The sequence below is a fragment of the Chiloscyllium punctatum genome, chromosome 19 (assembly GCF_047496795.1).
Source record: "Chiloscyllium punctatum isolate Juve2018m chromosome 19, sChiPun1.3, whole genome shotgun sequence".
NCBI classification, from domain to species: domain Eukaryota; kingdom Metazoa; phylum Chordata; class Chondrichthyes; order Orectolobiformes; family Hemiscylliidae; genus Chiloscyllium; species Chiloscyllium punctatum.
Window position 1 is genome coordinate 76,841,604 of NC_092757.1, and position 13,835 is coordinate 76,855,438.

The window sequence follows — 13,835 nt, forward strand, 5'->3', positions numbered from 1 at the left end:
TAAGATCATGCTGATCTAATGACTCTGCAATCACCCCTACTCTCCCACTTCTCCTTGCTTATCAAAAATCTATCTATCCCACCCTTAAATATTCAAAGACTCTTCTTCCACTGCCTTTTGAGGAAGGATGTTCCAAAGACTCACCTCCCTCTGTGAGTAAAATAAAAATCTCTTTATCTCTGACTTAAAAGTGTGACCCCATCTTTTTAAACAGTGGCTACCAAATCTAGATTCTTCCACAAGAGGAAACATCCTTTCCACATTCACTCCGGCAAGATCCCTCAGGACATTTTATGTTTCAATTAAGTCACCTTCTTTTCTTTTAAACTCCAGCAATACAAGCCTGATCTGTCTTCCTCACAAGACAACTCTCTCAATTCCAGGTATGAGTTTGGTAAAAGTTTTCTGAGCTGTTTCCAATACGTTTACATCATTCCTTAAGAAGGGAAAGTAATACTGTATACAGTACTCCAAATGTGGGCTTACCAATCACCTGTTAGACTGAAGCATAGCTTTCTGACTTTTGTTTGCTGGACCTGTATATTAGACTGTTGTGATTCATGTATTGGAACACCCAGATCCCTCAGTATCTCACAGCTCTGCATTCTCTCACCACTTCGATAATGTGTGCCTTTTTTTAATCTTCATGCCAAAATGCCAATATTCTATGCGATATTGTAGTGGTAGACTTAAAAAATGATGTCTTCAAACCAGATAATTAAGGGTTAATCATTAAGTGTTAACTGGACATGACAGTGAGTGATTGAAACAAAGTAGAAAAGTACAGGAAAACAGGCCCAATGTGAAAACAGTCTGTTTTGACTGAAAGGTATGAACGTACCAGTGGGAACCATTTTAAAGAGGCATTACATGGGACCACCAGGACATGCTGTTTCAGCATAATGGAATTCTGGGAAAGTATTGAAAGTACCACAGAATGATGATAATACATGTGATCCTAGATTCAGAATAGCATTAATATTGGGGATGTGGCCCTATTCAGGGACCTTCACCTTGGACCAGATTGCAAATGGTGCCAGGAACCCCAAGTTCTCCAGACCAACTGTCGTAAAGCAGGGTGCCTGATGGGCAGGAGACAGTGAAACTCGCTGTTGAACACATCTAAAGTAGTTTCAACACTCATTAGTTTGCACATGTTTCTAATATTTCTGAAGTAGATTACTGTTTAATAAAGTCATTGCTATTATGTGTACATATTTACTGCTTTATGTACAAACACATTTATCACAACATAGTAATTTTCTATTTAATATATTCATCACCACTTAATATGTATATTACCACCAGTAAACATATTAATTAGTATCACTTAACTCATAGAGCTATATCCCACCAATCCCACTATCAAACCACAGCAAATCCTCATGTAATTGAATTGATTTTCTTTAAGCTTAATACTACTGTAAGTGTAGTATTTAGTTAACCACAGATTGTAAGTTCTCACTTTGGAATTTTAATTTTTTATTGAAATATGATCAGAGTCAAAAAAATCCAAGTTAATCAGGTAACCAGTGCGAGTTGGGGATTTAACCAAGATAGTTTCCTTCTTTTCTGTTTTTATGGTGTGGATCTCTTTTTAGGAGTTTTGCACCATCACACAGCAACAACATGCATCCGAATATTGCATTCAATTCTGTTAGAGGAAGGATGTTGTGAAAATTGAATGGGCTCAGAAAAGATTTAAAAGGATGTTGTCAGGTTTTTAGTGTTTGAGCTATAGGGAGAGGCTGAATAGGCTGGGGCTTTTTTCACTGGAGCGTTGAAGACTGAGGGGTGACCTTAAAGAAGTTTATAAAATCATGAGGGGCATGGATCAAGTGACTAACTAAGGTCTTTTTCCCAAGGTAGCAGGGTCCAAAACTAAAGGGCATAGGTTTAATGTGAGGGGGAAACATTAAAAAGACACCTAAGGGACAACTTTTTCACGCAGAAGGTGGTGCATGTATGGAATGAGCTGCAAGAGGAAGTGATGGAGGCTGACACAATCAGACTATTTAAAAGGCATCTGAATGGGTATATGAATTGGAAGAGTTTAGAGGGATATAGGCCAAATGCTGGCAAATGGGACTGGATTCATTTAGGGTATCTGGTCAGCATGCATGAGTCGGACCTAAGGGTCTGTTTCTGTGCTGTACAGCTGTATGACAATGATATGATTTATGTTTTTACTGGAAGTATGGTCAAAGGATAAATTAATATATTGATAAGCTCTTTTTTTTGAGAGAGTCAGTGAGCAGCCATTGAAACTGGTGTTCATGGTATACATCAGATGGACTGTCATTTGTTAGAGAATAATGGTCAAAACTCAAATATTAAGTATTTTGCTGCATTCTCAGCAAACATTTTACACTGTTGGTGTTTGCAAAGTGATTGAAAGGAAGAGGATATGGTAGATACTGAGCAATTCTGGGAGAGAAGGGAGGGATCAGGAATAAAGGCTTCAGTTTCCTGTTGGACACAGGACAAAAAACACATATATGTTGCCTCCCACTCGCCACATCTTATCAAATTATTTCTGAGAAAGACCAGAGCAGTTTGTTTGAAGAATATAACAGACCAGACCCAAAGTCATGTGTCAGTCCTGATGCAATCTGAGCAATATCAGATCCATTTCGAAAGCCCCAAGATAAGGTGGTGTGATTTATTATTTTTCTCATTTATGAGGTGGTTCTGTTCCGAAATGTTTGCGTCATGCTATTGACATTCAGCGGTGGAGGGAAACTCCTGAGCATAAAGGAATTAGATTACTTACATTAGATTAGATTACTTACAGTGTGGAAACAGGCCCTTCGGCCCAACAAGTCCACACCGACCCACCGAAGCGCAACCCACCCATACCCCTACATTTACCCCTTACCTAACACTACAGGCAATTTAGCATGGCCAATTCACCTAACCTGCACATCTTTGGACTGTGGGAGGAAACCGGAGCACCCGGAGGAAACCCACGCAGACATGGGGAGAACGTGCAAACTCCACACAGTCAGTCACCTGAGGCGGGAATTGAACCCGCGTCTCTGACACTGTGAGGCAGCAGTGCTAACCACTGTGCCGCTGAATACACCATGCTGCTGAGGGCAGTTGAATACAAACTATTGTGATCTGCCTCAGACCTTGCAATTTATCATCTCCCTGAACAGTCAAAAACAATTTCAACTAATATGTCCAAAAAGGGTCAATAAGTCTGACTGTACAGTATTCCTTCAGTACTGCAGATGAATACTAGCGCAGGTTAATCATTGAAGTGAAGAGGATGCAAACTGTTTAACTAAAGCAAGAACGATGGCTGACTTATTCAGTCACAAAGTTGCATGGTTGTGTACTATAGGTTTCTATAATGCTTGAAATCTGAAGAAATTAGAAAGTGCCAGTGACTTGATTTTGTTGGTACAAACTGTGGTGGGATCAACACTGGGAAAGGTACTGCAGATAACTCCTGTATAGCATTTGCACTATGGCCCAGGAAACGCAGGGAGGGGAGGGGTACAACACTTTGCATTTCAGATGTCAATGAGATTTTTTTAAAAAGAGCAAGGGATGGAATTCAACCATTTTCTGCTAAGTTTTCTGACCTTGAAACTCTGAGCTTTCCTAAGGGTAAAAAAAATTGGATATTAAAAACATCTGCTGATCTCCCAAACCTTTCCAAGCAAATAACCACCAAAGGAGCTCAGGGTATAACTGGTTTGAATGATTTCCCACATGAAATGCCTGAACAGCAGCTCTAAAGGAACAGGCTATGTTAAACACAGCTCCATCCTAGCAACTGTGTTGCAGGTCCCAAGCCACTATCAGCAATAATACAGGAACTGCAAGTTTCATTTGCAGAGTTTAAAATTCATTATTCCCTTTGATATGTATGAGTTTGGTTAATTTTTGGATGTAACATTCAGAAAGAGAAATGCATGAAAATGCAGAATTTATATTCAAGTTGCTCACCTATTTTGACTGGAAATCCTGGGGGGAGCCGAAGAGTGATAAAGTCCCTAAGTTTAGCAAAAAGTGCATTGCTTATTGCCATAAGGTCGATGATGGGAGCTACCTGCTCAGAGAGGGAAAGTGGGTGATCCTCACATAGCCAGAGTTTTGCTTTGAACCTTGACAGAGAGATAAGGAGAGACAAAATTAGTGCTTGAACACTGTTTTTCTTTTTATGTGTGCTATATAAACAGCTTAATTAGAAAAATCATGAGAAAAGAGAAATGTTGCTTCTTTTGAACCAGTCTTAATAAACAATTCCTGGAATGGTTAATATTCATATTGTGTTAGTAAAGTGTTTATTATTTGGAACTGAATGAGTCGTACTGTATACGTTACTAACACACCGTAAGACTGTTATTCCATTGCAATGCTACACCTAAGATAGAAATGGTACAGTAAGTATTTGATTGTGCAGCCACATTTGTATAATGTTAGTTTTATTTGAATGATTTAAATTTCTGATTATATTCTACCATCCTACAGACATCTACTGGCACGGTCGTGAAATTTAACATTATTATGTCTACACTTTAATAGTTTAATTACTTTATTGTTTCTAATTTGGAAGATCTTTAAAATTTTCATTAGCATCCCACCAATAGTAACTTCTGGTCCATTTCAAGCACCCTCAGATTAAAAGGACAGCCCTGCTCCCACAAGTATCAACACCCCTTGAAGTTGAATACCTGAACCTGTATGAGAGAGGCTAGTCATTTCTGCCATTGGTAGAGGTTACTCACTTCCCCTCAGCACCATGCCAATGCCTCATCTGCCCTTGAGCTAAGAATGTCTTCTTTTTGGTATATGGAGCCTTGGTAGTATAGTTTCTCCTGCCTATGTACTCTCCTGTTAGGGAGGTCCTGTTCTGGCTGTGCTGTTGAGTATAATGATAAGATTATTCATTCACTGTCAGTAAAAATGTTTTTCAATACATCAATAATGAATTATTTGGTGCACAGTGACTATTATGTAGGCATAACATGTGGTGCCAGTATCAATGTAATGGCTGAATGGACTTCCTTTTTTAAGCAAGTTGTATGATTCTGTGACGTTGAAAATGAAGAAACATTTAATAACATCGTTCCAAACAGCTAATTTTAACTGCTATTTGTTAGGAATTATATCAGGGCTTCAAGAACTAATGAATATGTACTTCACAAAGATTATGACATGGGTAGTGCTAACTTGTAAAGTTGTGACATGAATTGTTATATACTCATAATTGTAGACATTACCAGTTGAATGTCAATTTACCTGATTCTGGTTCTTTGTGGATTATTTATGCAGGTGCCAGGAAACAGACAAGCTTTCTCTGTGCAATAAACATTCTCTATTAATTGAGTGAAATAAGCATGGTTTAAGGAAGCATCAATCATTCACCAGAACTGACTGAAACTACTCAGTTGCTGTCTGATTCAGTGACTCATTCAATAGTCATGTTAAGGGAAAAAATGGCCTCTACGTCTGAAATAATTGTGTTCAATAACAGCAACAATACAACTGCCCAGTTAAATTTTTAAAAGTGGAAAAATTCAACAATATCTGCTGAGCCATTATTAGAATTTCCTGCTCTTTCTGAAATGGCATAAGTAACCTCATGATGTCGTCAAGTCTCTTTGAGGGGTTTAACCTATTACCTTTTCCACCAGAGCTAGAATTGATCATTTTCCTGTAATAATCGTGGATATTGTGATGGAATCCAGGGGAGGAAGCATGGGTGAGCTGTTTTCCAACCAGTTGACCTGGTCCTAGTTTCAATGTTTGTTTTGTTTTTTGATTTTCACCAGGCTTCACTGAAGTGGAAACTGAAACTTCAGATTTTTACAAAAGGAAGGCTGTCTGGGAAACTGAAACTAGTTTTAATCAAACAAAGGCACTACGTCATAACAAAATTCAAAATCTTGTCCATTTCATTCCATTCTTGAAATGGCTTGTTATGTTTGTGAATTTCTTGGTTCCAGTGGGACTATGACAATATTGCTCTGCACAAAGTGGTTGTTAGATTAGCCTATGTACCAACAGTCACTGGCCTTCCAAGTCATTGCATGTGAAATAATAGGAGATGTTTCTCATGTAGCACAGTATGTTTGCAAATGTTTGAAGTCTTTCAAATTATGCATTTACTCAGCATGCATTACATTTGGAAAATTGGCCAATTTTCATAATGATAAATAAGTTATGAGTATATAAAATTCAAAAACAATTTTGTCCCATCTGCCTTCAGCAGTCTGACAGTTTCATACACAAATATTGAAAGAAACCTTGAAAGATGTTGATGGCTCATTAGTAAACCCACAGCATAACAGTAGTTCATTGTAAATGAGGAGTGACTACAGTTAAAAATCTTAAAGTCAACCGATCAGTTGTTAAACCATAGCAAAATTCCGTGAATTGCATTGTAGCTGAACCAATATAGCTCCATTAAGAAACCAGCAAGTCTTAAATGCGCTAGATGTCAGACTGGAAAGTGCTTTTTTTGGAAAATCTCCTATAAAAACTTGCTTATCTCAATGGCTGCAAATATAGATCTGTTCACTACATCTTTGTTCATGCCTTTAATTTCCATCCCATCCTGCTCACTCAACCAACCATTGCTAGTTTGGACTTTGCCAGCAGACCAATAATCATTGCCCTCTCTACATTTCACTACACATGTTTGTTTAAATAAGAACAAGCCCCTTGCCATCTATTAACTTTTTGTGGGTAATTGATTTTGTTATGTCCAGCATGACCATGAAGATACTAAAACATGTTTAAAGTGGGCAAAACAATTTTTAAGACAATACCTGTAACTTCAGACAGACTCAAAGCGCATCCAGATACTGAAGTAAAGCGTGGACAATCTGCTTATGAATTCAAAAGTTCCTCTGCTGAGGATGACCCATCAAGAGAAAAGGTCTGTCACATGTTAGTCAATTCATCTTTCTCCTTCACCTTTGTCACAGAGATCTCAAAACTCAATATCTTTACATGAAAGGCATTCAATGGGTATTTTGAATTGAATCTGTCACTCAAGTCAGCAGACCCTGGCTGTCTCAAAAATCTTAAAGGATGGAAGGCCACAACACAGGGTGGGTATCAATCATCACCACCGTATTTGGGAAAGTACGTTGGACTATAAATCATATAATTAAGGCAGCCATTTTCATATGTGGTTTTAAAAATTACAGCAGAAGCCTGTTGGATCAGAAAATATAAACCAAATTCAAGTCCGAATCCAAGTTCCTGTGAGTTGTCAGATTATGGATGAAAGACAGTTTCCTGCAACTAACAATGAACAAACTAAAGGCATTATTTTTTGACTCCACCAAATCCTTACCGTTCTCACCATAGTCATTTCCCTCTCCTATCACTGTCTCCATTTGAATCAGATTGTCTGTTTCCTCAACGTCCAGTTTGAGCCCAAAGCTGAGAATCTGGGCCAAAAAGCTCTTTATCAGAAAGAATACCTACCTTCATAACAAAGCCAATGCCCTTAATTCCATCTACCTGCTAAAAATCCTTTCAATGCCTATTCCAAGGATGTGGAGATGCCAATGTTGGTCTGGAGTGGAGAAAGTTAAAAATCGCACAATGCCAGGTTATAGTCCAACAGGTTTATTTGGAAGCACTAGCTTTTGGAGCATTGCTCATTTATCAGGTAGCTGTGGAGTAGGATCATAAGACAGATTTTATAGCAAAAGATCATAGTGTCATGCAACTGAAATTATATTTTGAACAAACCCAGAATGCTATTAAGTCATTCATCTTTTAGAATGGGTTGTGGGATTTGGTTCATTAATATGTAAATCCCAGAACCGCTTTTAAATCACATTCTCAAGATAACTTAAAGTTTTATTAAAAAACAGTGACATCTCAGCTCAGACATTGCAGTAAAGGTGTGAGGTTAAAGTCTGTCTGTATCCCAAACTTGAGTCAGACTGGTTCTATTTCCAAAGTGGTATTTATAAAATGTTAGCTGAAAATGTGTTGCTGGAAAAGCGCAGCAGGTCAGGCAGCATCCAAGGAGCAGGAGAATCGATGTTTCAGGCATGAGCCCTTCTTCAGGAATGAGGAAAGTGTGTCCAGCAGGCTAAGATAAAAGGTAGGGAGGAGGGACTTGGGGGAGGGATGTTGGAAATGCGATAGGTGGAAGGAGGTCAAGGTGAGGGTGATAGGCCGGAGTGGGGTGGGGGCGGAGAGCTCAGGAAGAAGATTGCAGGTTAGGAAGGCAGTGCTGAGTTCGAGGGATTTGACTGAGACAAGGTGGGGGAGGGGAAATGAGGAAACTGGAGAAATCTGAGTTCATCCCTTGTGGTTGGAGGGTTCCTAGGCAGAAGATGAGGCGCTCTTCCTCCAACCGTCGTGTTGCTATGGTCTGGCGATGGAGGAATCCAAGGACCTGCATGTCCTTGGTGGAGTGGGAGGGGGAGTTGAGGTGTTGAGCCACGGGGTGGTTGGATTGGTTGGTCCGGGTGTCCAAGAGGTGTTCTCTGAAACGTTCTGCAAGTAGGCGGTCTGTCTCCACAATATAGAGGAGGCCACATCGGGTGCAGCAGATGCAATAAATAATGTGTGTGAAGGTGCAGGTGAATTTGTGGCGGATATGGAAGGATCCCTTGGGGCCTTGGAGGGAAGTAAGGGGGGAGGTGTGGGCGCAAGTTTTGCATTTCTTGCGGTTGCAGGGGAAGGTGCTAGGAGTGGAGGTTGGGTTGGTGGGGGGTGTGGACCTGACAAGGGAGTCAGGGAGGGAGTGGTCTTTTCGGAATGCTGATAGGGGAGGGGAGGGAAATATATCCCTGGTGGTGGGGTCCGTTTGGAGGTGGCGGAAATGACGATGGATGATACGATGTATATGGAGGTTGGTAGGGTAGTAGGTGGGGTTCTGTCCTGATGGCGATTGGAGGGGCAGGACTCAAGGGCGGAGGAGCGGGAAGTGGAGGAGATGTGGTGGAGGGCATCGTCGATCACGTCAGGGGGGAAATTGCGGTCTTTGAAGAATGAGGCCATCGGGGTTGTGCGGTATTGGAACTGCTCCTCCTGGAAACAGATGCGGTGGAGACGAAGGAATTGGGAATATGGGATGGCGTTTTTACAGGGGGCAGGGTAGGAGGAGGTGTAGTCTAGGTAGCTGTGGGAGTTGGTCGGTTTATAGTAAATGTCCGTGTTGATTCGGTCGCCCGAGATAGAAATGGAAAGGTCTAGGAAGGGGAGGGACGAGTCTGAGACGGTTCAGGTGAATTTGAGGTCGGGGTGGAAGGTGTTGGTGAAGTGGATGAACTGTTCAACCTTCTCGTGGGAGCACGAGGCAGTGCCGATACAGTCATCGATGTAGCGGAGGAAAAGGTGGGGAGTGGTGCCAGTGTAGCTGCGGAAGATGGACTGTTCCACATATCCAACGAAGAGGCAGGCATAGCTGGGGCCCATGTGTTTTCCCATGGCTACTCCTTTGGGTTGGAGGAAGTGGGAGGATTGGAAAGAGAAGTTGTTCAGAGTGAGGACCAGTTCAGTCAGTCGAAGGAGGGTGTCAGTGGAAGGGTACTGGTTGGTACGGCAGGAAAAGAAGACGCGGAGGGCTTTGAGTCCTTCGTGATGGGGGTGTTCTCTGAAACATTCCACAAGTAGGCGGCCTGTCTCCACAATATAGAGGAGGCCACATCGGGTGCAGCGGATGCAATAAATGATGTGTGTGGAGGTGCAGGTGAATTTGTGGCGGATATGGAAGGATCCCTTGGGGCCTTGGAGGGAAGTAAGGGGGGAGGTGTGGGCGCACGTTTTGCATTTCTTGCGGTTGCATGGGAAGGTGCCAGGAGTGGAGGTTGAGTTGGTGGAGGGTGTGGACCTGACAAGGGAGTCACGGAGGGAGTGGTCTTTTCGGAGGGCTGATAGGGGAGGGGAGGGAAATATATCCCTGGTGGTGGGGTCTGTTTGGCGGTGGCGGAAATGACAGTTGGAGGAAGAGTGCCTCATCCTCCACCTAGGAACCCTCCAACCACAAGGGATGAACTCCGATTTCTCCAGTTTCCTCATTTCCCCTCCCCCCACCTTGTCTCAGTCAAATCCCTCGAACTCAGCACCGCCCTCCTAACCTGCAATCTTCTTCCTGACCTCTCTGCCCCCACCCCCACTCCAGCCTTTCACCCTCACCTTGACCTTCTTCCACCTATCGCATTTCCAACGCCCCTCCCCCAAGTCCCTCCTCCCTACCTTTTATTTTAGCCTGCTGGACACACTTTCCTCATTCCTGAAGAAGGGCTGATGCCCGAAACGTCGATTCTCCTGCTCCTTTGATGCTGCCTGACCTGCTGCGCTTTTCCAGCAACACATTTTCAGCTCTGATCTTCAGCATCTGCAGTCCTCACTTTCTCCTCCTTTATAAAATGTTGCATGGGTTGACTGCCTGCAGATTGAGCACTTCTGGAGCAAAATAGAATATATCTGCAAATATAATTCTGCAAATACAAATTCACCTTAGAGACTTTGTGTGTGCATATGATGAGAGAGGGTGTTTGCATCTGTATGTGCTTGGTAGAGTGTATGCGTGAGTGTGACTGAGTATAAGCCTGTGAGAGGGTGTAAGTGTGGGAGGTGTATATATGTGTGTGTGTGTGTGAGAGAGAAGGTCTGTGTGAGTGTGTGAGTATATCAGTGTGTGTGTATGAGAGTGTATAATGCTGTGGGGTCACCTGTAGTGCAACACGAATCCAAGGTCCTGGTTGAGGCAGTCCCCATGGGTACCGAACTTGGCTATCAGCCTCTGCTCGGTCACTTTGCATTGTTGCATATCCCGAAGTCTGCCTTGGAGGATGGTCACCCGAAGATCCGAGGCCGAATGTCCCTGACCGCTGAATTGGTCCCTGACTGGGAAGGAACATCCCTACCTGGTGATTTTTGCGTGGTGTCCATTCATCCATTGTTGTGTCTGCTCAGTCTCGAGGTCAGGCAGCATCCAAGGAGCAGGAGAATCGACGTTTCGGGCATCAGCCCTTCTTCAGGAATGAGGAAAGTGTGTCCAGCAGGCTAAGATAAAAGGTAGGGAGGAGGGACTTGGGGGAGGGGCGTTGGGAATGCGATAGGTGGAAGGCGGAAGGGTGATAGGCCGGAGAGGGGGTGGGGGCAGAGAGGTCGGGAAGAAGATTGCAGGTCAAGAAGGTGGTGCTGAGTCCAAGGGTTGGGACTGAGATAAGGTAGGGGGAGGGAGAATGAGGAAGCTAGAGAAATCTGCATTCATCCCTTGTGGTTGGAGGGTTCCTAGGCGGAAGATGAGGCGCTCTTCCTCCAGGCATGGTGTTGCCATGGTCTGGTGATGGAGGAGGCCAAGGACCTGCATGTCCTTGACGGAGTGGGAGGGGGAGTTAAAGTGTTCAGCCACAGGGCGGTTGGGTTGGTTGGTGCGGGTGTCCCAGGGGTGTTCTCTGAAATGTTCCGCAAGTAGGTGGCCTGTCTCCCCAATGTAGAGGAGGCCACATCGGGTGCAGCGGATGCAGTGAATGATGTGTGTGGAGGAGCAGGTGAACTTGTGACGAATATGGAAAGATCCCTTGGGGCCTTGGAGGGAAGTGAGGGGGGAGGTGTGGGTGCAACTTTGCACTTCTTGCAGTTGCAGGGAAAGGTGCCAGGAGTGGAGGTTGGGTTGGTGGGGGGTGTGGACCTGACGAGGGAGTCGTGGAGGGAGTGGTCTTTCTGGAACGCTGATAGGGGAGGGGAGGGAAATATATCCTTGGCGGTGGAGTCTGTTTGGAGGTGGCAGAAATGACGAAGGATGATATGATGTATCTGGAGGTTGGTGGGGTGGTAGGTGAGGACCAGTGGGGTTCTGTCCTGGTGGCGATTGGAGGGGCAGGGTTCAAGGGCGGAGGAGCGGGAAGTGGAGGAGATGCGGTGGAGAGCATCGTCAACCACGTCTGAAGGGAAATTGCGGTCATTGAAGAAGGAGGCCATCTGTGTTGTTCGGTATTGGAATTGGTCCTCCTGGGAGCAAATGCAGCGGAGGCGAAGGAATTGGGAATACGAGATGGCGTTTTTACAGGGGGCAGGGTGGGAGGAGGTGTCGTCTAGGTAGCTGTGGGAGTCGGTTGGTTTATAGCAAATGTCCGTGTTGAGTCGGTCGCCCGAGATAGAAATGGAGAGGTCTAGGAAGGGTAGGGAGGAGTCTGAGACGGTCCATGTAAATTTGAGATCGGGGTGGAAGGTGTTAGTAAAGTGGATGAACTGTTCAACCTCCTCATGGGAGCACGAGGTAGCGCCGATACAGTCATCGATGTAGCAGAGGAAAAGGTGGGGAGTGGTGCCAGTGTAGCTGCGGAAGATGGACAGTTCCAAATATCCGACAAAGAGGCAGGCATAGCTGGGGCCCATGCGGGTGCCCATGGCTACTCCTTTGGGTTGGAGGAAGTGGGAGGATTGGAAAGATAAGTTGTTCAGAGTGAGGACCAGTTCAGTCAGTCGAAGGAGGGTGTCAGTGGAAGGGTACTGGTTGGTTCGGTTAAAAGGAAGAAGCAGAGGGCTTTGTGCAGCATATGAGATAGACAAAGTTTGCCGAGACACATGAGTACATGGGTGGTGTGCCCACGTGTAATGGTAGTATCTATGTTGCCACGCTGACACGTCTTGTGGTGGTTGCCTTGTCAGGGTTGTACGGTGTTGTGGTCGATGTTGGCCTGAGGCTGGGCAGTTTGCTGTGTACAATTGTCTGTTGAAGGTTTGGTGATTGTTTAAAGGCGAGAAGTGGAGGCATAGGGAAGGTCTTGGCAATGAGCTCATCCTCATTGATAATGTGCTGCATTATTGATGCAGGACAACATCGACCACAGCACTGTACAACCCTTTTATGGCAACCACTGCAAGACATGTCAGAGTTTCGACACAGATATCACCATTACACGTGGGCACACCACCCACCATGTATGCGGCAGGTACTCGTGTGACTCAGCCAACGTGTCTATCTCATATGCTGCAGGCAAGGATGCAACGAGGCACGGTACATTGGTGAGACTGAGCAGAGGGAGTGAGGACTGCAGATGCTGGAGATCAGAGCTGAAAAATGTGTTGCTGATGTGTTGCAGATGCTACAACAATGGATGAATGGACATCACACAACAATCACCAGACAGAGATGTTTTCTCCCAGTCGGGGAACACTTCAGTGGTCAGGGACACTCGGCCTCGGATCTTCGGGTAACCATCCTCCAAGACAGACTGCGGGATACACAACAACACAGAGTGGCCAAGCAGAGGCTAATAGCTAAGTTCGGTTCCCATGAGGATGGCCTCAACTGGGACCTTGGGTTCATGTCATACTACAGGTGACCCCACTACACTATACACACTCTCTCACATGTACATACACTTTCATACTCACATACTCACGCAGACCCTCTCACACACACACACACTCACACCTTTCACACACCCTCTCACAAGCTGGTACAGAGTCACACTCACACACACACTCTATCAAGTACGCGCAAATGCAAACACATACTGTCTCACGTGCAATAACACTCACTTGCACACACTCACTCTCTCTCTCATTCACACACACACGTAAGTTATGAGGTGAATTTGCATTTCATAATTGTATTTGCAGATACATTCTATGTTGCTCAGAAAGCACGCATCCTGCAGGCAGTCAATGCAGGCAGTCGATCCATATAACATTTAATACATTTCTACTTTAGAAATAGAACTAGTCTGACTCAAGATTGGGAAACAGACAGACTCTAACCTCACACCTTTAATGCATTGTCTGAGCTGAGATGTCATCTTTTTTTTATAAACCCTTAAGTTATCTCGAGAATGTTCCTTCAAGGAAGTTCTGGGATTTATGTATTAATGAACCGAAACCTACAACCC

At 44.1% G+C, this 13,835-nt stretch overlaps 1 protein-coding gene across 4 annotated transcripts in view; it reads right to left on the bottom strand.

Moving 5' to 3' along the window:
* Positions 1-13,835, bottom strand: part of ankrd13b (ankyrin repeat domain 13B) — a 376,259-nt gene that overhangs the window by 33,046 nt on the left and 329,378 nt on the right. For all 4 annotated transcript variants that reach the window (XM_072589741.1, XM_072589742.1, XM_072589743.1 and 1 more), the window contains one exon: positions 3,961-4,118. In XM_072589741.1, the coding sequence (XP_072445842.1) occupies positions 3,961-4,118 (158 nt within the window). The remainder of the gene's footprint in view (positions 1-3,960; positions 4,119-13,835) is intronic.